The 24,374-nt window shown below is 34.5% G+C and overlaps 4 protein-coding genes and 1 pseudogene across 9 annotated transcripts; 4 read left to right on the top strand and 1 right to left on the bottom strand.

The window, feature by feature from the left end:
* Positions 1-171: 171 nt before the first annotated feature.
* LOC143539324 (large ribosomal subunit protein uL30z-like) lies at positions 172-2,522 on the top strand. Of its 2 annotated transcripts, none has more exons than XM_077032664.1 (6): positions 172-241; positions 1,149-1,346; positions 1,489-1,586; positions 1,662-1,799; positions 1,926-2,028; positions 2,257-2,522. In XM_077032664.1, exons 2-6 carry the CDS (start codon positions 1,164-1,166, stop codon positions 2,470-2,472), a joined length of 738 nt encoding a protein of 245 aa, XP_076888779.1. In that variant the 5' UTR covers positions 172-241; positions 1,149-1,163; the 3' UTR covers positions 2,473-2,522. The 2 variants fall into 2 exon arrangements, with proteins under 2 accessions (XP_076888779.1, XP_076888781.1); XM_077032666.1 differs by having other exon boundaries at positions 203-245.
* A 3,118-nt stretch (positions 2,523-5,640) lies between these two features.
* On the top strand, positions 5,641-7,605 carry LOC143539356 (putative CCR4-associated factor 1 homolog 7 pseudogene; annotated as a pseudogene). Of its 4 annotated transcripts, XR_013136419.1 has the most exons (5): positions 5,649-5,828; positions 5,906-5,960; positions 6,038-6,092; positions 6,223-6,297; positions 6,375-6,414. The product of XR_013136419.1 is annotated as a putative CCR4-associated factor 1 homolog 7 pseudogene, transcript variant X2 (transcript). The 4 variants fall into 4 exon arrangements; XR_013136420.1 differs by lacking the exon at positions 5,906-5,960 and having other exon boundaries at positions 5,641-5,828; XR_013136421.1 differs by lacking the exon at positions 6,223-6,297 and having other exon boundaries at positions 5,641-5,828; positions 6,375-6,403.
* Positions 7,606-8,508: 903 nt separating this feature from the next.
* LOC143539355 (uncharacterized) lies at positions 8,509-8,853 on the bottom strand. Its single transcript, XM_077032695.1, has one exon. It carries the CDS (start codon positions 8,851-8,853, stop codon positions 8,509-8,511), a length of 345 nt encoding a protein of 114 aa, XP_076888810.1.
* A 3,321-nt stretch (positions 8,854-12,174) lies between these two features.
* Positions 12,175-13,161, top strand: LOC143539323 (small ribosomal subunit protein eS12-like). Its single transcript, XM_077032663.1, has 4 exons — positions 12,175-12,346; positions 12,440-12,734; positions 12,830-12,895; positions 12,979-13,161. Exons 1-4 carry the CDS (start codon positions 12,339-12,341, stop codon positions 13,036-13,038), a joined length of 429 nt encoding a protein of 142 aa, XP_076888778.1. The 5' UTR covers positions 12,175-12,338; the 3' UTR covers positions 13,039-13,161.
* Positions 13,162-15,573: 2,412 nt separating this feature from the next.
* On the top strand, positions 15,574-19,857 carry LOC143539322 (uncharacterized). The gene is made up of 14 exons (XM_077032662.1): positions 15,574-15,726; positions 16,792-16,995; positions 17,095-17,276; positions 17,348-17,474; positions 17,553-17,699; positions 17,790-18,059; positions 18,128-18,201; positions 18,282-18,333; positions 18,405-18,488; positions 18,565-18,626; positions 18,720-18,878; positions 18,987-19,151; positions 19,261-19,419; positions 19,524-19,857. Exons 1-14 carry the CDS (start codon positions 15,610-15,612, stop codon positions 19,774-19,776), a joined length of 2,055 nt encoding a protein of 684 aa, XP_076888777.1. The 5' UTR covers positions 15,574-15,609; the 3' UTR covers positions 19,777-19,857.
* The last annotated feature ends 4,517 nt before the right edge of the window (positions 19,858-24,374 follow it).

The following is a 24,374-nucleotide window of genomic DNA, read 5'->3' as shown; positions in this document are numbered from 1 at the left end:
CATACCTGAACCCGGAACCAGGTATTAAAAAAACCCGATTTGCGGACCTCGTCCTTGGGCCCATTAGTAATGTGTTGTAAATAACATTAATCCAGACTGACGATTGAAATAATGGGCCTTATTTGGGCCGAGTTATAAAATCTACCCAATTTTGAGTGTGCAGACACAAAACCTAATAAACTCTTCTCTCATTCTTGTTCCAGTTCTCGCAGCTTCATCTTTAACCTCTCGAATCCTTACGGTAAGTTATAGATTGAATCATTAGTGATTATAATGTTGTTGAATTGCTATTTTAACTAAATTCTTTATTAAAAGATAGCTATTATATAAAAATTACTGTTTGCAGCCTTTTGATGATACTTTTGATTTAACATCTGATTATTTACTTCATATTATTTTTACTTAATTAAAAAACAATATTATTTACTGTTTTGCAGCCTGTATATTATTTACTGAAGTAGGATAATCAATAAACAAGCAGCTCTTCGCTGTTTCTAGTTCCAGTTGCTTATTTATCCGTATGCGGTATACGGGGTGTGAACGAGCTGAGCCCGAGCTTCGTTTTGACTTATGAGAGCTCGGTTTCGAGCTCGGCTCATTTTGAACTGTTGTTCTAACTTATCAAGCTTGGGCTCGGCTCGTTTATTTATATCAGTTACTTTATATACGTTTTTAATTGTTATTCAACGGGCATAAACACGTTACTATAACAGGGCTCTTCGCTGTTTCTAGTTCCTGTTGCTTATTCAACAAGCCTAAACGCGTTACTATAACAGGGCTCGAGCTTTGTTTGATGTTAGGGCTTGGCTCGAGCTTGAAGAAGCTCGGCTTGTTTCGAGCTTTTTATTGATCGGATCTCGTGTAGCTTGACTTTTTTTCTTCTCTAGATATATTGTTTAACCATAATTAGTTGAGGTGAGAAAAAGACTGTAGCTCATTGTAATTGGTAATAGCGGGACTTGTAAACATTTTGCTTATGATTAGACTATAGATATTTGCATTGACAGTTAAATTTTTATATGTATTTGTGATTAGGAGGTAGAATTTAAATAGGATGTTATAGTGATTTGGTACATTGTTATTCGCTTTATATGTAGACGAATGTAAGTATGTATAACTTTTTTTTTTGCTGTTATGCCTTTTGTTAGGTGTTATCAACTATCATGGCAGATGAGGAACCGCAGGCTCTTAACTATGTATCGGAGATTGTTTTGAAGAAAAGGAAAAACAATGAAGACTGGGCAATTAGAAGAAGAGAGCAGTTGGAACAACGGGTCAAGAAATCAAAAAGTGATAATTTTGTTATCAAGAAACCCGAACAGTTTATCAGAGATTACCGTGACAGGGTAATTAGTTCTACATTTTATTTTGTGATTAATGAACCAATCCTAAGTTGTCAACTAACATTATTTGACAATTGACACCTATTTGCACCAAGTTTTCTTATCTTCTATGGAACTAACAGTTTTTTTTTACATTTTTATTCAGGAGGCTGATCTTATCAAAATGAAACATCGGGCAAAACGACCAATAAAAACGTCTAATTTATCTCAATCAAAGCTTCTTTTTGTTATACGTATACAAGGGTATGTTACTGGTTATATTTTTTTGTTTCTTTTTTTGTTTTTTTCTGTTTCTTATATTACTCTTTTTGTTAATAGTAAAAGCGACATGCATCCTCAAACAAGGAAGCTTTTGTACTCTCTGAGACTAAGGCGGATGTTCACAGGTGTTTTTGTCAAGGCAAATGAAAGAACACTGAGCATCTTACAAAAAGTTGAACCGTATGTCACTTACGGGTAAGGCCATGCATAATCTTTTAGCTTCATCAAATACTGTTTAAAAATTGTCTTCAACGCTTATATCTTTATTTGGTGTCTTATGAAAGACGTATTAATTTTTATTAATTTTTTTTATATTTAAAGGTATCCTAATCTCAAGAGTGTGAATGAGCTGATATACAAGAAGGGGTTGGCAAAAATTAACAAGCAGTTATACCCTTTGACAGATAATAATATCATTGAACAGGTATATTATATGTTTTTATTAGTTAAAACGAGCAAGTTGCGCGGATTGGTAATGGGCCAAAAGTGTAATTTACATGTTACTCAAAACGAGTCGGGTTGAGCTGAAACATTTTTGCCCGAACTAGATATTATACGTCTCCATGTTTCTATTTTTACTAAAAATATTATATGTCTTACTGTTTCTGTTTCTCTTAAATATATATAATATTCACCTTAATGGTTTTTTCAGGCACTTGGTGAGCACAAAATTATATGTATCGAAGACATTGTAAACGAGATTGCGAATGTGGGCCCACATTTCAAGGAAGTTTGCAACTTTTTGTGTCCTTTTAATCTGAACAAGCCCGAAAAGGCGTTGCAGGGTAAGAAGAAGCCGTTCAGGATTGGGGGTGATTCTGGGAACCGTGAAGATCTGATAAATGAGTTGATTAGTAAGATGAATTGATTATATTGTCCAACCATAAGATAGAGACCAATCTTCTGTTGTTAGTTTAAAGCGAAGTGTGAACTGATGGTATGTGAATTTTGAACTCAGACAATGAAACTAGTTTACTTTTTATTTTGGTTTTCCGTGTTTGGTTTCTTGGATTGTAAGAGTTTTGTATCTTATTTTTCCCTGCATTTATTGAAAGTACCGGTACCGATCTTGAAACCTCAAAATGTGTACCTAAAGTACCAGTTCGGTATCTTTTGCTCATTCCTATTTCGGAAGCATTCTAAACAAAATCTGCCCTTGTCATTGCGTTTATTCTTGGCTAGAGTTTATGCAACATCTTGCTTAACTTGTTAGCATGACCAAGCCAGAAACTGTAGCTTCAGTAAGGTGGAAATAATATTTAGTATTTACACACTATTGTTTCTTATGTATGTTACAATAATTTTACTACATAAACTGTACACTTATTCAAGTAAAACTATGTAACAAGACTAGGCCTGTAAACGAACTGAACGTTCGGTAAACTGTTCGGCGGGAGGTTCGTTTATGTTCGTTTATTTAATAAACGAATGAACATGAACACAAAATTTGTGTTCGTTTAACTAAATGAATGAACATGAACAAATGTTCCGTTCGTTCATTTATGTTCATGAACGTTCGTTTATGTATTAATAAAAAATAATTAAATATTATTTAGATATGTCATCTGCTTAAAGGTTTTACATTTGTTAATTTGTGTTCATTTATGTGTTTTCATATTTAAGTTTGTTTATGTTTGTTTGTATTCAATATTCATTCACATTGGTTCGTATATGTTTATTTATGTTCGTTTATCTTTGTTTAGTTATGTTTGTTTAGAATTTAAACAAACGAACATAAACGAACACAAATATCCATTTTTAAATAAACGCACATGAACATAATTATTTGTTCGATTAATTATAAAGTTAAATGAACGAACACGAATATGCCATTTTTCGTGTTCATTCGATTCATTTACGGGCTTTCAATATTCACATTGATGAATACATCGGTCTTATTCTCTAGCCTCTACCGATTTTATTTTTGTTCGTTTGTGTTCGTGAACACATTAATTTTTTTAATGAACGAACATGAACAAGACCTTGTTCGTGTTCGATCGGTTCGTTTACAGCCCTAAACAAGACCCGCCGCATTGCGGTGGTGCAACAGCACGAGTAGGTCGGCATTAGTTAGGTTTGTTACGACAACATTAAGTTTAAAAACTTATTTATTAGAAGACGCCCTATGCATTATTGGCGCTCATATTGCTTACCATAAAAAGCATATTTGAAAGGAACAGTGACTTTATGATGTGGTCCTGGTGTCAAAGCTCTCGCTTGGCTTCTACATCAGCAAGTAACACCACCACCATATAACGCAACCCCTCAATTTTCTTTTTTGACCTTTATTTTGTTAGTTTTCATTTTTAACTAATTATCTCCAACTCATTCCACCTGATTATTATTTTACCTTTTAACTCAATCTTGCATAACGGTTTTTTCACCTCATTTGCCATTTTCACCTCTCTCGTTGTCTCGATTGGGTGGTAAACGCTTTTGCTTTTGCCTTTTGGAGTAAATATCAGGGTTCAAACCTTGAAATAAGAGTAGATTATTTCTGAGTGATTTAAAAGTAGCAGGGATAGATGAATGAGTGTGTAGCCGTTAAAAAAATAAACTCTTTTGTTACACAAAATCAAGTTTTAAAAATACAACACACATATAACGTTTGGTATGTAGGAATGACTTGGTGAATGGAATGACTCATTGTGAAAAAATGAAAAAGCGGTGTTTGGTTGCTCAATGGAATAAAATCAACGATTACATATGGAATCTCATTCATCAAAATCATTTTTTTCCCAGACCTACTTTTTTTTTTTTTAATTTCATTCCTTTTTCATCATACTTTCTCAACATCATCGGATAACTACAAACACCACCACCACCACCACCTAATTGCGACCACCTTAGACACCACTGCCACCACCACTGATACGAATGTCATCACAACCACCTTACCACCAGCGCTACCAACGCGACCACCATCGTCAACGTAAGCCACCACAACATTATCACCCGCTGCTGCCTGACCAACACTACCACCACTATCAAATATAGGTGCCAAAATACCCGGTTTCGGACCTGACCCTCGGGTAAGACCTGGTATAGGATTTCTCTTCTGTGCCGTTTCCGGAACCTAAACGGCTAAACCGACCCAAACCAGCTGGAACCCGAAATACCCGGTCAAAATCCTACCCTACCCGAAACCCAAAAGAAACCCGGTCAAATACCCAATTATATCCAAAACCAGTTCTTATCATACTTGGTTTTGAATTTTGTTGACGATACCCGATTCCGACTCCTGGAAAATACACCGTTTATATACCTCTCTACTGTTAAATAACATAAAATAATAATTCAAATTATTACCTCTAAAGTCTAACCACATGTACCTAGAGGTGGGCAAACAAACTGGTTAACCAAAACGACCCGAAAATTAAACCAAGACCGAACCGGTTTGAAACCGATTATGTAGAAACTGGTTTGGATCCGATTGAAACCGTATGTTCGGAACCAGTTTGTAATTTTCTTCACCAAAACTGGTTTCAAACCGGTTAACCGAACTGAAACCGGCCAAAACCCAAATCGAAACAGATCAAAACCCGAACCGAAACCGATCGTAACATGTTAAGAAACCGGTTTTAACCTGAACCAAAACCAATCATAAATCGGTTTTGAATTTTGTTGACCAAACCAAACTGGTTTTGAGTTTTAAACCGGTTTTCGCACCTCTACAGGTACCTATGAAAGTTCCAAAATTAGGCCCAAAAATATGTGGAAATTAAAAAACACAAGAAAATGAAAGATAAAGATGGTGTGCATGGTGCAATGTATGTATGTTTTTATTTTTAGACATTAGCCACAAAGTCATATCAATTTATAGCTGGTGCTCACTCTCTTTTTCTCTTTCTCTCTCTTTGTTATAATAATAATAATATTATCAAATTCAGTGATGGTGCTGTCCATCTTTTCTCTTTCTTTCTCTCTGTATCTGTAAATCACAGTCAAGAAGGAGGTAGACAGGGAAAAGAAGGCTATACCTCCAATCTTATCCTCTCTCCTCCGTGCAATTCCTCATTTCCTAATTATTTAATTAATTGCCGCTTCTATTAATCGTACGGACGATCCATTCCTCCGAATTATTCAATTTTCGGTGAGAATCTGTTAGGTTTACGTTCGGTTTCAATTGATTTACGTTACGTTAACGAATTACGTTGTGAATTCTCCAGATCTGGATTGATTACGATCTCTACGTTGAATCTCCGTTGCGTTATTCGATTTTCGGTAAGGATTTGCTCGGTTTACGTTCGGTTTTTTATTTAATTACGCTAGGTTAATGAATTATGTTGTGAATTGTCCAGATCTGAATTGATTCCGAACTGTACGTTGAATTTGCGTTACGTAATTCGGTTTTCGGTAAGGATTTGATAGGTTTACGTTCGGTTTTTGATTGAATTACGCTAGGTTAACGATTCACGTTCCGAATTCTGCAGATCTGGATTGATTACGATCTGTACGTTGAATTTCCGTTGCGTATTTCGATTTTCGGTAAGGATTTGTTTGATTTGCGTTCGGTTTTGGTTAATATTACGCTAGGTTAGCGAATTATGCTGCGAGTTTACGTTTGATTTTCGATTAAATTACGTTAGGTTAACGATTCGTGTTGTTAATATTTCAGATCTGGATTGAATTAGAATTGTACGTTGGATTTCCATTGCCTAGCTGCTATCAATCCTTTGTTGTTCGATTTTCGGTAAGAATCTGTTGTGTATATGCTAGGTTTTTGATTGAATTACGTTAGGTAAACGATTCGTGTTGCGAATTTTCCAGATCTGGATTGATTTCGAACGGTAGCTGGTTTTAATCGTTATTAGAAGATCTACGTTTGATTTCTTCTGATTATTCGATTTTCGGTAAGAATTTGTTGTATATTTGTTAGGTTTTTGATTAAGTTACGCGAGATTAACGTTTCATGTTGCGAATTTTTCAGATCTGGATCGTTTCCGAATTGTATGTTTGATTCTCTGATAGAAATTGTATAGTTGTGTTTGAGAAATGTCGCTTCTGTCGAAAGGCGATTCGATTCAGATTCGAGAGGTGTGGAACGACAATCTGGACGAAGAATTTGAACTGATTCGAGGTATTGTTGATGATTACCCTTACATAGCGATGGACACCGAGTTTCCAGGGATTGTTCTTCGCCCTGTTGGTAATTTTAAAAACAGCAATGACTATCATTACCAGACGTTAAAAGACAACGTGGACATGTTGAAATTGATTCAGTTAGGGTTAACATTCTCGGACGACCAAGGGAATTTTCCGATGGACACCGTGACGGATAAACCTTGCATATGGCAATTCAATTTCCGGGAATTCAACGTGAAAGACGACGTTTACGCGAACGATTCGGTCGAGCTTTTGCGAGAGAGCGGTATAGATTTTAACAAGAACAATGAGAAGGGAATAGATGCAGGAAGATTCGGGGAGCTGCTGATGTCATCAGGGATAGTTTTGAATGACAACGTGTATTGGGTGACGTTTCACAGTGGATACGATTTCGGTTATTTGTTGAAGGTTTTGACTTGCAGGAATCTGCCTGATACACAAACTGGCTTCTTTAATTTGATCAATATGTTTTTCCCAACCATTTACGACATTAAGCATCTGATGAAGTTTTGCAACAGTCTTCACGGCGGATTGAACAAGCTTGCGCAATTGTTGGAAGTAGAAAGGATCGGGATATGTCATCAAGCGGGTTCGGACAGTTTGCTTACTTCATGTACCTTCAGGAAGTTGATAGAGAATTTCTTTAGTGGTTCATTGGAGAAGTATGCTGGTGTCTTATATGGTTTGGGTGTTGAAAATTGAAAAAAATGTTAAAAAAAATAAAAAATTAAAAAAAAAAGTGTGAAAAAATGGTAGTTGTATGTTAAGTTACAATGCCTGTTGTAATGGCCATTGGCATCACAGCTTGTACACTTCAGGATAAATTAATTAAAGGTTAACATTTAATGTTAGAACTTGTGCTTAATATTTACTGTAACTAGTTTTAGATCAGCAACATAATGATGCACATGGTTCAATTGATGCATTGTTTTGCCTGTTTCATAATACTTAACTCACCATAAACAAATATTCTAATATTATTGATTTCATAAGATGTACATACCAATAAGTTATCATATTTGATTCATGACCAAGATATATCAATTTATATTACTAAATAATCTTCAGACCATATGTAATCCAGTTTTTTATTGATGCCATGTATGTCATAAGAGTTTGATCATATACCATCAAATTGTCTTTAATAGGCCATGAAGAAGTTCTGCAACGCAACAAAATTGAAACTAAGTCATGAACCTCTTATGACATTTAAAGCTTTGAGTGCGGATGCTTAGCCTCTATTCGTCAATACTTCTACTTCCTAAAGTAAAGGGTGGACCTTGGAGGAAATGAAAAAGGTGGTTGTTGTCTTGTGACCGTGAGATCATGGGTTCAAGGTCATGAACCTTGTGACATTAAAAGCTTTGTGTATTCGTCACAATGACCGCTCGGCTAGGGCGCGACAGAGAAGCTTCGAGTGACTTTTTTCTTTGCTCTTCGACAACCCGTCACTCAAAGCTCTAGAGTGGAGGTACAAAATTGGAGATGCAACAATAGTCGTCAATACGCATCAAGGCTATAGCAGTCTATGGAGCAAATGATAAGGTTGTTTTGTGACACAAAAGTGTAATGTAAAACTGCGTATAGCAGATCCTGGACACCCTGTCCATATGCGGGAGCTAAGTTCAAAACTTTTAGTTAATAAGTTAATAAGTTACAAAAGTGTAACTTATGGAACTTTTTCCACCACAATATAAGCAATCTCAAACACCTTGCTACTTTTTAAAAAGTTTATAAATTATAAGTTGGTAAAAATAAACGATCCCAAACACCCATTAATAATATTATCTAGAACAAATCAAACCATTTCATACACTCGATTTTGCTCCAACTGCTTGGATCTATCACGAACACAAAACTTATTCCATACAGAAATCACAACCACGGCAAATAAAGCACCGGTGACGTCAGCAACGGCGTCTTTAACGGACGCACCGGCGGAGTTGAAGAACCCGAGCTCGTCGGCGATCTCCTTGGCGGCGCCTGCGGTGAGTGAGAGAATGCAGCCTATTGAGATGCTGTGGCGACGGAGGAGAGAGTGTTTGGTGTGTGATGCGATGAAGGAGATGATGATAGTGATGAAGAAGCAGAGAACGAAGTGTTGGAGCTTGTCGTGTGCTAACCAGTCGTCACCGTTGTCCATCGAACACAAAAACTCACATCTTTTTATAAACCGTGTTTGACTTCTGTAGTTGTAGTTCTGTTAGTACAATTCAACAGTGTGTTCCCGAGTTTACTTTAATGAATAACACATGAACTAGCATAAACGGATTTAGGGGGTGTTTGACTTAGCTTTTTAAGCCAAGTTTATATCTTTTTTAGCTTTTTTTTAATAAAATAAGTTTAATTTGATATTTGATTTAGTTTTTCTAGCGTATGCTTATAAGCTTATTAGGGGGGACGGGGCGGTGCGTGACGGAGCCCACATCACGCGTGGTAAGCCTCTCCACAGTTTGTCATGCGGAAAAAGTGGATTTTGCGTGATGGGTGTCACGCGTGATGAAGGGTGATGATGGGGTTCTCGAGGAAAAAACGACCGTTGCGAGATGAAAGTAGCCGTTGGGAGGTGTGGGGGGGGGGGTTCACCGGAAAAAAAAACAGGGAAGAAGGAGGAAGAAGGAGTGCTCTGCATTTTGTTAGTGTTATTATTATTATTATATTTTAAATACAATTTACACATTTAACCCCTTAACTTTCACATTTCTTTTAAACATAATTTAGAATAATTTACGAATTAAACATTAAACTTTTGAATGCTATAAAAATTATATAAAAGTCGGCTAAGTTGGCGGAAACGTGACGAGGTCTATATCAACCATTTTTTTTTCGGTTTTTATTTATTTATTTATCTTTGTAAAATTTAATCTTGCAAAAGAACAAAACAAAACAAAAACAAAAAAAATTCCATCACACACCACCACATCACACCACCACCCCTAGTAAAAAACCATCACATGTGATGGATTTGGGGTTGGTGATGTGGCATCATTTGATTGGTGGGGTGTGTGATGAGTGATAACCACCCCTCCTCCCCCTATAAGCTAATTTAAAGAAGCTTTCTTAAAAATGATTTTTTAGTTTATTTGAAGAAGCTTAGACCATCTCCAATATATTTTGGTTCAAACCAGTCACATCACTGGCACATCAGCTTTCTTAAAAACCATCTTTTTTACTCCAACAATACACTTTCTCAAACTATCTTTACATTTCCACATCATCACTTACTTTCACATTTATTTTAAATAAGAATTTCAAAATACTATAAAATATTTATTTTCTATAACTTTATTTAAATAAATAGCAATATAATAAAATTTAGTAAAAAATAGATTAACAAAAATATAACAAATAGATAAAAAAAAATACATAATTTAAAATGCCCATTAATAAATCGATAATAAAATCGTTAAAAAACTAGTCGTTTTAAAAATTAGCCGTTAAAAAATTTAACCGTTAAACTAGCCGTTATGTAAAAAATACACAAACAAAAAGACATAATTTTTGAAATAAATATAAAAAATATGTATATATGTATAATATTTTAATATATTTTATAAATATAAATAGGGGTATGTATATGTAGGGTGATGTTTAAGGTCCACAATAGGTGGTTTTTGTTGGTTTGAAAAATCAAACCTCAAACATTGGTTTTTGGTTTAAACCAATTACTCTAATGGTTTATGTGGTTTTTGGCTTGCTTTGAATATAAAAAAACTAACCATTGGAGATGGTCTTATTTGGTTAAGGGAGTAAATTACTCCTTTGCCCTCAAATGTTTGTGGATTAATAATATTGAAGCAACTTATTACGGTAACAAATCAAAGAATGATGGATTTAACAAATTATTGACGTATAATCAACTTGTAGAATATAAGCTAATCCAAACACTAAAAAGAGCTTATCAAATAATAGAAAATAAACTATAAACTACTTTAAAATATAAGCATAAGCTAAAAAATAAAAGCTAGGTCAAACACCCCCTCAATCTTTTCATAGTAGAAGGGAAGAGATCCTTTACAATTTACTCTTATTTCCTTGATGAAATTCGAGAACACACGTTTTGTTACTTCCTTCCTTAAATGAAACTCTGGAACACAACAATTCATTTCCCTCACGTGAGGGACTGGGGGAGAGGACAAAACGACCCCTCACGTGAGGGGCACACTAATGAGTTTAACAACCAGACTTAACGTCGTTAGTTAGGTCGTTTTAATTACAAGCGAATCGAAACCACATGAACGAAAATCATAAATTTAAAACTATCTAACCAAACCGCAGATTTAGACAAACCACATGACGAAAAGTCGAAAACCGCAGTTTACTCATATGAAAACGTATATGACATAGAAGGGCTAATTCGCGAAAAAATAAAAGTGTAGGGTACAATGTTAAACAAACCACGGAATTAGGGTTTCGAATCGGTACGCTTTATAGCATCGCAAACTCAGTATCATCTCTGTAGCGAGCAGACACTGATAACTGTTCTTCAACAGGTACTAATAACTGTTTTCTGTTTAATTGATTAATAATGTAACTTTGTGATCATCTGTTTTATAAGATATTGTTATTTTTTGGTATACTTTTTAAACTTATGATGTAATTGACGATTTTGCCCTAACTAGATTGATGTAGTTTTGAAACCTATATTGTTAATTGGCATAACTGTGGTAATTGATTAATCTATTTTATTATTTATTAACCAATCGGTTTTCGGTTAGTCGGTTTGGTTTATTTGGTTAGTTTGTTGGTTTTCAGTTTGGTTCGGTTCGGTTCGGTTATTTTGGTTAATAACCAAAACCAAATTTGGGTTAAAGTTTTTGCTTAGAAATACATGAAATGTAAGGCTGTTTAAAAAGCTTGCGGCTTGCTCGCAGGTGCGTAGGCAGCTTTAGGGGAACGGGTCCGGCCGGACGCTTTTAAATGTTTGTTTTAGTGTTATATATTAGTTTAGTTGGACATCGAACCGCTAGAAATTTCAACATCGAACCCGTAGAAAACCCAAATATAAGTGATAAACAATCGGTCGTCCGTCCCTCGAAATTTTCCGAACCCGTAGGAAAAAATTTCTAGCTAAGCCACTGCTTTCTCGATAAAAGCTTGAATAAAACTAGCTAAATAAACGTGATTTGAAACAACCTGAGCTGAGCTGGCTCATTTTTGTAACCGAGCCAAAATCGATTCAAGCTCGGTTCGGGTGGCTCAATCTTAGGCTTGTTTAACTTCAAAGTTGAGCTCGAGCCTAGCTGAGCTGCTTTGTTTACTTTCGAGCACGAGCTCAAAACCACCTCGGATTGACTCGGGCTCGACTCGTGAGCAGTCAATGTAGGTATAAAACATGAGATACATGAAATGGAGGTATAAAAACTAGAAATATAGGAAACTATGGATGCTTCGGTTCCGTTAGTTTTGGCTAACTGAGGGTACAAAAAAGGTCGAAACTGATTTTGGTTATTTGGTTTTCCATTAATCGGTTTTCGGTTGATTTCCGTTAACGGTATGGTTATTGCTCACCCCAACATAATTGTGATCATTTATCTGTTACTGCAAGTCTGGAATATACATTTTTTTGATTTGTTGTTTTATGGATCTTTTGTGCAGTTTTAACCGACAGTTTAATCAACAATAATCATGGCTGGGTATGTAATCACCTCTCCTTTGATATTAATATCAATACACTACTCAAACCTAATAAGATTGTCTAGTAACATTGAATTGCATTGTTTTTGCAGTGAAGATGTTGTTGTTCCAGTTGAGGCACCTGCACCCGCTCCCGCTCTCGGTGAGCCAATGGACACCATGACTGCGTTGCAGCTTGTGCTCAGGAAGTCACTGGCTCACGGCGGTCTTGTGAGGGGACTTCACGAGGCTGCAAAAGTGATCGAGAAACATGCTGCTTTACTTTGTGTATTGGCTGAGGACTGTAACCAACCGGATTATCAGAAGTTGGTTAAAGCACTTTGTGCTGACCATAATGTGAGCTTGATTACGGTTCCAAGCGCTAAGACTCTTGGCGAGTGGGCTGGCGTAAGTATCCCGTCTCAGATTGTGTTAGTTTATAAATGTATTTTTATATGTTTTTGGTTATAATAATTTGATTTGATTTGATTATTTTCTTGTAGTTATGCAAGATAGATTCAGAAGGCAAGGCGAGAAAGGTTGTGGGCTGCTCGTGCCTTGTTGTAAAGGTATTTTCGACTGCAAAGTGTAAAATAAAAAACGTCGGTTTAATTTATTGTGTTTTCTTAAAGTTTTGTGGAATATTTGGCAGGATTATGGAGAGGAAAGTGAAGGCCTTCACATAGTCCAGGAGTATGTCAAGTCTCACTAGACGTGTACCGAGTGATAAGAGTATTTCATGTGTGATTTATCGATACTTTTTACTTGTATGAACATTTCTTGTAGGAAATTTTGGATCATTATAAACGATGTCTTTATAATTTTAATTTTCAAGTTGTCTTGTGTTACCTGTTCTTCTCTGCAAGATCTTACTGCCGTGTCGAATTAGCTGTTTGTGATGACGACGCTATTGCTCATGTACAACAATGTATCATACTTCATAACAAATAATCTCAACTTATTATATACTAACTAGTTATTGATATGGAATGAATGCAACTGCTTATGTTTAGTTAGATCTTTAGACATAATACTTATGTCGAATCAAGATGGTCTGAACAGGATGTATAAACTGAATGTTTGAAACAACCTTCATTCCGGGTCAATGAAATGGCACACGATCGGGTCATCCAAACCCGGACCGTAAAGTTAAGTGCCCGTGTCCGATCGGTTGGTCAAATAAAGTTAAACGAACGAAACGAACATTCTCCGTCCCTATATGTTTGGTGTTCATAGGACATACTCTAATCCATAAAACAAAAACAAGTAGTATATGTAATCCATCAATGCTGTAAGTATAACATAACATGTAAAAAAATAAACTGACTTTAATATGATTTAACTTCAAATTTGTCATTTTTTTTAAACTGGAACCCGTTTTGACTTTTAGTTCTAACGTGAACCCGTTTCACTGGAACATGTACGGGTTGATAAACAAAAAGTCTCCAAACAGGTCTTATACCGGTTTTCGGCTGGTTCAGTTTTACTGGTTTCGGGGGTGAATTGAGTCTAAACCGGCTTCTCTTACCAGTTCCATGCAGTTTCAGGTCGGGACATGAACCGTTTTTATGGTGCACCTAGGCCTGTAAACGAACCGAACGTTTGGTGGGAATTTAGTTTATTTTCGTTTATTTTAATAAACGAATGAACATGAACACATGTTTCGTTCGTTCATTTATGTTCGTGAAAGTTTTTTTATGTTTGTTCATATGTTCATTTAAGTATGTTCACTTATGTCTGTCTATCTTTGTTCAATTATGTTCATTTATGTTCGTGAATTATTCGTTGAGATTTTAAATAAACGAACATGAACACCAAATATTTGCTCGATTAAGTGTTCGTGTTCGTGTTCGTTTAAAGTTAAATGAACAAACACGAACATAACCTCGTTCATGTTCGTTTGGTTCGTTTACAGATAGGGTTGTTCACGAGCCAAGCCAAACCGAACAACGGCTTGCTCTTTGCTTGGCTCGTTTGAAACCGAACCTAATCGAACGGCAGAAAGATTTCAATCGAATCAAGCATCAAGAGATTTTCGATCATTACTTATTTCTTTTTTCACTCTAAAAATGTCAATAAGAAACAAGTTTGAAAGCTATAAATAACATATTTTGTAAACAAATTAGTAGTTTTTAGATAAACGTGTAATATGTTGTAAATTTTTAGAAGAAAAAAGTTTGAAGTGATATATAATGAAAATGTAAACAAAGTTCTAGTATTCTGAAAACTTGAATCGAACTAATGAAGCTATAAAATTGATAAAATAAGAAAAAATTGAAAGGGTTTAAGCACTTATATTTTATGTGTGTTGTCAATATATTTATATATTTGTTCATATATAATTATTATATATAACAAATGTGAAGTTTGGCGCCGCATGATCGTGAATGGTCTATGTGGCGCCGTATTATTGGATCAAACTATTTTTTTTGTTTCTTTTTTTGAAATTTGATAACTAAACAGTTATTCATGTCGACTTGTCGTCTCAACGTCCGGGACCGACAACGTTTGAGTTTTACCAACGATCAGGTTTTACCAACCCTTTTGTTTTAGTTTTGGTACTGTCACAAATGTAATTAAAACGACCAAATTCGCATAGACTCGCCACATTTTGTTTTAGTTCCAAACCGTAACAAAAACCGACCGGATGCCGAATTTTATTTATGGTATCGTAACGAAATGGAAACCGACCGAATTTGCGTAGACTCACTGCCCGAAATCTACAATAGTCAGTTTTACCAGCACCCGAGTTTTATAACGCACGTAACCAAAACCGACTGAATTCGCATCGGCGTACCGGATTCAACGCTTGAGTTTACCACTGTCTGGGTTTTACCAACCTACCCCGGCGCATCGCGCCAAGTAAAACACTAGTTATACATAAAACAAGTTAAAAATATTCGAACCGAACCAAGTAGACCTTTGCTCGTTGCTTGGTTGTTTACAAACCGAGCTGAGCATAGCGACTTGTTTACAATCGAGCAAGCAATTTTTGAGCAAGCAATGAACGAGTTCGAGCAACGAGCGGCTTGAACGATATACCCACCATTAAGCTAAAAAAAGGCCATTTTGAATAAGTTATCATCAGATTGAAACACACCTACCTATTTTAGCTTCAACTCCCAACACAAATTTCTCAAATCCAATTATTTAAATTACGATACAGATACAAAAACCACCACCAATTAAACCAAACATTTCATTTCAACTTTTTAAACCCCAAGGGTTTGTTTGTTTGTTTGTTTGCTTGTTTGCATTCGAGTCTGATTGAATTCAAATCAAAATGGATTCGGTTAGTCCGGTTAACGAAGAGCTGGAGCAGCAGCTTAAAGAAGCCGGTGAACACCTCGCATCGCCTCATTCTTCTTCTTCCGTCAATAACCTTATTAACCTCATTGATGTAAGCCATTACTAACCTATTATTATTATTATTATTATTGTTACATGTTACATTTACGGTTTCAGGTTTAAATTAGTTGATTAAACTTTCATTTTGTGTGTTATTGTGAGTGATTAATCGTAATTTCAATGTACTAGATTGTTTGTTTGTTTCTGTAAAGTGTAAACCCTAATTTTGTGGTAAATAGTGAATTCAGTGCAGTGTAAAGTGTAAGCCCTAATTTGTAGGCGTAGGGCATGTTTGTGTTTGTTTATTTAGCTTTAAGTGAACACGAGTATATAATTGAACAGCGTTTGTGTTCGTGACTTCGTTTGTTTAAAATCTAAACGAACAGTTCACTAACGTAAACGAAAATGAATAAGCAAAGTTAAACGGAAATAGCTGGACAAACGTAAACGAAGACAAATGAACATTATTGACCAAACATGTATGTGTGTGTTTGCATATACATATATAGGGTTAGAATTTAGAAATATTCTTCTAATATGATGGAACATATTCTTAAACGAGCCCATTTTATGTTTATATTTATATAATTATAACTACCTTTTTGTTTATAAAAATTTAAACGAACATAAATGAACAAACATAAACGGACGTTGTGTGTTCATGTTCGTTCGTTTATCAAATTAACCAACGTAAACGAACTGAAATGAATATAATTGACCAAACAATCAAACATAAATATAAGTATATATAGGGTTAGAAATTTTCTTTTTATCAGATGGACCGTATACCTAAACTAGCTCCTTTTATGTTTATAATTATATAAATATAACTACCTTTTTTGTTTATTAAGGATTAAACAAACGTAAAGGAATGAATATAAACGTGCGTTCATGAGCATAGTTGAACGAGCAAAACTTGTGTTCATGTTTATTCGTTTATTAAATTAACGAACATACCATGAACGTTCGGCTCATTTACAGGCCTACTAATTTGTGATAAATCATAAATTCATGATTATGTATGTGTGCATATTACCTAACAGGAAATGGTCACTCATTAGGGTTTTTTTACCATGATATTTCTATGATACTTGCTATTTCTAAATTGTTCTTCAAGAAAACCAAGCAATTGCTGGCTCGTGTTGGTCAAGCACCATCTATCTCGATGCAAAAGGCACTTGTGCCCTCAATGGGAGCCCTAATTGCTGATGAACTGATAAAACATTCAGAAACTGATGTTAAGATATCAGTGGCATCATGTCTTTGTGAAGTAGTTCGAATAACTGCACCGGACCAAACTTATGAGGATGAAGTTATGAAGGTATTATTTCATCAACCAAATTGTTTTCAACAAAATATCTGATTGGTTGTTTGCGGCTATCTGTTAATGATTTATTGTTGTTTTTTTTATTCATTACAGAAAATCTTCAAGTTATATGTGTTGGCTTTTGAACAATTGTCAAATGTGACCGGTCAAAGTTATCATAAAGTTATTCACATTCTTCAGTCGGTTGCTAAAGTTAAATCCTTCTTGTTGATGCTGGATTTAGAGTGTGATGCATTGGTTTTTGAAATGTTTGAGCAATTTTTAAGTAAAATTAGGTGAGAGATTTTGATAAATCCATGTTAAAAAGGTTATTTCAAAATTAATATTTTCTTTTGATGAAATTTAGGATAGATCACCCTAGGACAGTATTCTCAGACATTGAAACCATCATGTCAATGATCATTGAAGAAAGTGACGAGATTTCCATCGAGCTTTTATCCCTTCTAATCTCTCGTGCTAAAAAAGAAAATCAGGTACAAATATTTTCATTTTTAAGCATTTATTTATAATTATAATATTCCAGTCAGATTTAATTATTATTTTACTTTCAGATGGTTTCCCCTGCTTCTTGGAAACTAGCAGAAAAGGTCCTGAAAAGGTGCAATACGCTAATAAAGGAACTCATAAATGCAAATCTTGATGATTATGCTGAAGTGGTCACGCTCATATGCCAAAATGGCCATGAAAATGAACACCTGGTGCGTTTATATGTGCAATTATATATCTATCATAAAGTTTCATTTTTCTAGTGCTTTATATTTATTCCAAAATTTAAATCATTATAACAGGGAACCAGATCAACCTCAAGAATTAACAGTACTCATAAGAGAGATCTTATCACTTTGGACAATGATAGATCCACTAAGAAGCAAAAGTATACTGATAATAACCGGTTTAAAACTCCCAAACGGGGTCGACCAAAGAAAAATGATATTCCTAGTTTAGGTCTAAATTCACAAAAAGGGACAGCGAGAACTCGAGTACTGGACCAAAGGCAATCGAGTAAAACAAAGGGCAATACCAAGAATTCTGGTTCAGATAACGGTGCTGATGACAAGGTAGCTTTAAACTTTATGATTTCTTGTTCTTGCTGGTTCGGACTGTTATTCACTTGTTTTTAATACAGGATGATATTCCAAAGAAATGGAAGGAAGATTTGGCAGGACACATGATAAAAGTTTGGTGGCCATTAGATAAAGTGTAAGTATCATTGTATGTGACAGATGCCTTTATAATTTATTGAATTATATATCCAGTTTTTATAAGTTTCTTTCGGGCAGGTATTATGAAGGTGTTGTTGCTTCTTATGATCCTTTAAATGGCAAGTACAAGGTGAGAGTATATATTTTTTATGATTTTTTTTTTATATAGAACGTAACCTTTTGATTTGTTTTTCGTTGCAGGTATTATATGCTGATGGTGATGAAGAACTGCTGGATTTAAATGAAGAAAAGTGGAGGATGGTTGACAAGACTTCAGTTGATCAAGTTAGTTGCTTGTTTTTTTCTTTATTTCAGTTGTTTCTGTTATTTGTATATTAAGTTTCTATTATATCATATTTAGAAGGCAAAAAGAAACCGAGAATCCTCAAGAACACAAGAAGATAACTCCACTTCACCAAAAAGGTTAGTTAACACTTAACAGTTAACTTATATTAGAAAAACAATTTACTTGATTCTTATATGTTTGGTCAATGTGGTCAACTGTCTTAATAACAGGACTAACAGCACACCACCTGCTGACTCATCTAAAACCGAGGATGTTATCTGCAATGTTGATAACAAGGATAATCTCGCTCCAACGCCTGCCGTTTCTCATGAGCTTATAATAACTGAAAAGATAACTGATAATGTGGAGAAAAATGATGAGTCAAAAAGGTTGGTTAACAGCTAACCCGTATTAATAAACAATTTACTTGATTCTTATGTGTTTGGTCAACGACTTGTTAAATCGTAATCTAAAGTGGTAAACTGTCTAAATAGCAGGATTAACAGCCCACCGCCTGCCGACATATCTAAAACTGAGGATGTTATCTGCAATGTTGATAACAAGGATAATCCCGCTCCAACACCGGCTGCTGCCGTTTCTCACGAGTTTACAATAACTGAAAAGATAACTGATAATGTGGAGAAAAATGGCGAGTCAAAAAGGTTGGTTAACAGTTAGCTCGGATTAATAAACAATTTACTTGATTCTTATGTGTTTTGGTCAACAACCTGTTGAATCGTCATCTAAAGTGGTTGACTGTCTAAATAACAGGATTAACAGCCCACCACCTGTTGACTCATCTAAAACCGACAATGTTGTCTGCAATGTTGATAACAAGAATAATCCCGCTCCAGCACCTGCCATTTCTCACGAGCTTACAATAACTGAAACCATAAATGATAATGTGGAGAAAAATGGCGAGTCAAAAAGGTTGGTCAACAGTTAACCCGGATTAACAATTTACTTGATTCGTTTGTGTTTGGTCAATGACTTGTTGAATCGTCATCTAAAGTGGTCAACTGTCTAAATAACAGGATATACAGTCCACCACCTGCCGACTCATCTAAAACCGGGGATGTTATCAGCAATGCTGATAATCAGAAGGATAATCCCGCCTCAACGCCTGCCATTTCTGACGGGCTTACACTTGCCGAAAAGACAATCGATAACATGGAGAAAAATGGTGAGTCAAACCCGAGTGGAGAATTGCAAGAAAAGAGTCTGCTTGAATCGAGTGAGGCGACACAAGGGTTGGAAAAAACCGACAGTTTAGTTTCTGAAAGTTAAGGATAAAAAAACCCGCGGAAAGATATAGATGAAGGATTCTTCTAACATTATCTAGATCTTGTTTTGGTGCGGAGATTATGAAGAGTATTTTAATATTTATGCATCATCATCATATGGGCTTTGGTAAAACCTACAGGAAAATAAAAAAAATGTGAATCAAGTAAAACTTATTTTGTGTGATGTCTTAATAACAAACACTATAAAAACCAAAAAGTCCAATGGTTATCTTGGGTGGGGTGTGAGAGCCATCTATGGTTGTATACATGCTGTTTTGGTAGTTGTGACTTAAGAGGCAGACTAAGTAGATACACGAAATCTATTTTAGGGAACTCTTGTTGAATATAAGACCCAAACATGAGCGGCTTTATGGGAGTGAAATAAAGCAAGGGGTTTCGGGTCCACATAGCCATAGAGCCCACAAACTTGAAAAAAATAATATTGTTTATAGGTAATTGAGTCTTTTGTATTGTTGGCGGAGTTTGCGGTCTACGATTATGCATACACACAAATGATATAGAGATCATAGGATCAAAAGCAAAAAGTAATTATTTATTTTCCTTATGAAAGGCTTCAAATTTTTATTTGCTTTGAGCCCGAAAAATAAGCTACTGGTTACCCTGTAACGTGTAGTTCTATTTTCATGTAGAACTAAAACACCTAATTAAATATTAGCTAACCCAACTTTATTTTAAAACTAGTTCTTAGTCCTGCGCGTTGCCACGGAGACGTAAAGACGTGAAAAAACAACCAACATTGAAACGTAAAATGCATGAAAAAAAACCAACGTTGAAACGTTAAAGATGGTCTTTGGATTAACGATGGTGAATATACGGTCAGTTCTCTAGTTTGTAAATGACGATAAAAATAATAACAATATGACATGCAATAAAGTAACTAAATCATTTTCCAAAACCGGTTAATCTCCCTCTTGCCTTTCCTTTTCAACCATGCCACCTCAAGAGTTGCTTTTGTTTGCTTCGTTATGTACAAACCTTCTAGTGAAGTCATCCAAGTCAAATTCCAACTCACCAGTCATGAAACAAATATGAAACATTGCCTAATATGATTGTACAGGTAGCTTCAGCAGCAGTACATTGATGAATAGTATTTTCTCCTTACAACCAAATGATACTTTTTAATATATATATATAACTAGTATTTACACCTTCCGCAATATAGTTAAGGACTAAGGATTCTTGATGATTGAGAGTCGATGTTAAGAGTTTATCTCAGATTATCAAATAAAATAAAACTCTCTAAAATACGTTATGCAATCAATGAATCCCAAAGCTTCGTTTATAGTATGGTTGGCTTGCTATTCAAAAGAGGGTGGCGACGCAGCTTGTTGTCCGTTTGCCTGTCACTTTATTATAATCGATTAATCGTTTTCAGCTTAATGAGAAATTGATTAAACACAAAAATTAAAATAAAATAATAAAAAAATCCTAGAGATAAAAATTTAGACATAATACGAACGTGCATTCTTAAATTCTATCCTTACCTTCCTACCGAGAAAGATACAATACAACGAATAATATAAAAAAGCAAAAAAAAAAAAAAAAAACCCAAACTTTTAAATCATTTATTGTTTCCCAATATTAATTTCATATTTGAGGTGATGTTGCACAAAAAAAATCAAATCAACTACCCTCACAAAGCAAACACATTATAGCATTCACATTCGAGTCTCTTTTCTATATAATATAGAGAAAAATTAGAGAAAACAACTAAAACATTATGACATTGGATTCTATAAAATAAAGAAAAGTTTAGAGAAAACTAAAGTTTTTAGAGGAAAATTTGTTGTGAGCGTATAAGAAGAGGAAAATTTATAAAATAGTATTTTTAAGTAAGATTAAGATAGAGATAGATGGTTGGACATAGGAGATTTTTAAGAAGTGAATTATAAAGATATGTTTTGAACTATGTTTTTAAGAAGTAAATTTAAAGAAAAATATGTTTTGAACTAAATTATAAAGATAGAAATGAAGACTATAATACGAATGCTTTTACACATATTATATATTATGACTATGATTTTCCTTTATCACATGTATAGCCAATTCATTAATAAGTTGTCTTATTCATGTCCCGGCAATAGCAAACCTCATTGTAAATGCATGTTAATTGATTTTTATTTGAGTCTCGTAATCTTACATGTACTCATGATGTTAATTATGTAATATGCCAAATTATGTATTTGTGATGTGACGTATTACAAATTGTAATAAATTATGTATGTGTAATATGAGGTATTGTATATATGTAATTCATAAAACATAATATAATGTTTACAATAATATTAATACTTACAATAAAAGTTTTAAACATAAGGTTGTGATTCGTATAGAGCATTTGATCAATGTTAATGTGTATCATTTAATAAACAAATGTTAGTGGCTAATCACATACAGCCTCCATGGATACGATACTTGCCCTATCGATTATACATTATAAACATTAAGACTCTATTTCAGACTAGTATTTCGACACCAGTCGATGTTGAATTCAGATATTTAGTTTGAAAGTCACAAAGTCAAATTCAATTCTAAAAGCACAATATGAAATAGAACCGGTTGCTAACCCGATTTGATAATTCAAAACTTGAAATTTGAATTAAGTTTGATTCGAACTCAACTATTTTAAGTCCAGTTTAACTAAGGGTGGCAAACCCAACCTAAATGGATTGTTTTGGGTCAAGATGGATAATCTTTAAAAGTAAAATGGGTTATGATGGATCATAAAAATTCTTCAAGTGGGTCAGGATGGGTTGGAAATATACAAGTGAATTTCATTTATAGGTTAAAATGGGTCAAAACAAAATATCCAAGTTATCCAAAATTCATGTATTTCAAAATACCCAAACTATCACGTGCGAAACAAAACTCATCCGAAACCCGAAAAACGATAAAAAAGAAACAAAAACCCCGAACTGACTAAAACGAAACAAAAATGAAACTGAACCAAAATAGAAAAACGACCAAAACGAAACAAAAAAACGGGATTGAAACCGAAAAACTGACCAAAACGAAACAAAAAAAAAAGCGAAATGCAACCGAAAAGCTAACCAAAACTAAACAAAAACACCGAATCGACCAAACCGAAACAAAACTGAATCGAAATAAAAAAACGACCAAAACGAAACAAAAAAACCGATATGAAACCGAAAAGTTGACCAAAACGAAACAAAAAAAAGTGAAATGCAACTGAAAAGCGGACCAAAACAAAACAAAAACACCGAACCGACCAAAACGAAACAAAAAAACCGAAACGAAACTGAATTGAAATAGAGAAACGACCAAAACAAAACAAAAAAACCGATATGAAACCAAAAGGCTGACCAAAACGAAACAAAAAAAGCGAAATGCAACTGAAAAGCTTAAATCAATACAAAACAAAAACACCGAATCGACCGAAACAAAACAAAAAAAAAAACAAAACGAAACTTAACCGAAATAGAAAAACGACCAAAACGAAACAAAAAAAGCGAATGCAACTGAAAAGCTGACCAAACAAAACAAAAACAATGAACATACCAAAGCGAAACAAAAAAACAGAAACGAACTAAACCGAAATAGAAAAATGACCGAAACGAAACATAAAAACCGAATTGAAACTGAAAAACTGACCAAAAGGAAACTTAAAAAAAAACTAAATGCAGTTTAAAAACCGGACCAAAACGAATCAAAAACACCGAACCGACCAAACGAAACAAAAAAACTGAAACGAAACTGAACCGAAATAGAAAAACTGACCAAAACGAAACAAAAAAAGCGAAATGCAATCAAAAAGCTTACCAAAATGAAACAAAAAAACTGAAACGTAGCCGACCAAAATAAAACAAATGAATCGAAACGAAACAAGAAAAACGAAATGAAACCGAAAAAACTGACTAAAAGAAAACAACACTGAAACCGAAAAAATCAAGAAATCGAAACCGAACTCATTGAATCCGAACAGATACCGAAACCGACCGAAATGAAAAAAACAAAGTCGAACCGAAAAATCCCCCGAAAAACTTGAACCTGAACCGGTACGAAACAGTTTTTTTTATTTATTTTTTATTATTTTTATGAACGAGGATGATGGGGGAAACATTTTAGTTATTTTACATTTTGCGTTTTTTATTTATATTTTGAGTTATTATTTTTTAATAGTTTTTTTGAATATTTTTTAGAGTGGTTTTTAAAATCCTTTGTATGTCAACCTTCATTTGGGTCAAGATGGGTTAGTTTTACCCATCTTGACCCATATCCATCCTAACCCTCTATTTTAAATACCCATCCTGACTCATCATCCAAATCCATCCCAACCCACTCCCATTACCACATCTAAGTTTAACCATTGAATGCTAATCTTTGGCTCCCTTGACACATATTAGTTTACTCTCATGTGTATTGGCACAATTTATTTATATTTATGTATTTTTTATTATATTATATTATTTTATATAGGGATTACTCTATAAGCTCGTTACATCACCTAAAAGCTCGTTTAAGCGATTTTTCAGTTCGTTTCAGCACCTAATAGCTCCTTTAAGCGATTTTTCAGCTCGTTTCAGCACCTAACAGCTCGTTTAAGCGATTTTTCAGCTCGTT

This window comes from Bidens hawaiensis, unplaced genomic scaffold (genome assembly GCF_021521415.1).
Source record: "Bidens hawaiensis isolate Kalapana, Puna unplaced genomic scaffold, B.hawaiensis_p1.1 tig00011861_1, whole genome shotgun sequence".
Lineage (NCBI taxonomy): Eukaryota > Viridiplantae > Streptophyta > Magnoliopsida > Asterales > Asteraceae > Bidens > Bidens hawaiensis.
This window is presented reverse-complemented; position numbering and strand designations above follow the sequence as displayed.

Coding starts and splice junctions, on each gene's coding strand:
- LOC143539355 (XM_077032695.1), bottom strand. CDS start 8,853: ATGGACAACGGTGACGACTGGTTAGCACACGACAAGCTCCAACACTTC.
- LOC143539322 (XM_077032662.1), top strand. CDS start 15,610: ATGGATTCGGTTAGTCCGGTTAACGAAGAGCTGGAGCAGCAGCTTAAA. Junction 18,202..18,281: donor TGGTGGCCATTAGATAAAGT/GTAAGTATCATT, acceptor TCTTTCGGGCAG/GTATTATGAAGGTGTTGTTG. Junction 18,627..18,719: donor AACTCCACTTCACCAAAAAG/GTTAGTTAACAC, acceptor TCTTAATAACAG/GACTAACAGCACACCACCTG.
- LOC143539323 (XM_077032663.1), top strand. Junction 12,735..12,829: donor CTCTTGGCGAGTGGGCTGGC/GTAAGTATCCCG, acceptor ATTTTCTTGTAG/TTATGCAAGATAGATTCAGA. Junction 12,896..12,978: donor GCTCGTGCCTTGTTGTAAAG/GTATTTTCGACT, acceptor AATATTTGGCAG/GATTATGGAGAGGAAAGTGA.
- LOC143539324 (XM_077032664.1), top strand. CDS start 1,164: ATGGCAGATGAGGAACCGCAGGCTCTTAACTATGTATCGGAGATTGTT. Junction 1,347..1,488: donor TCAGAGATTACCGTGACAGG/GTAATTAGTTCT, acceptor ATTTTTATTCAG/GAGGCTGATCTTATCAAAAT. Junction 1,587..1,661: donor TTTGTTATACGTATACAAGG/GTATGTTACTGG, acceptor TTTTGTTAATAG/TAAAAGCGACATGCATCCTC.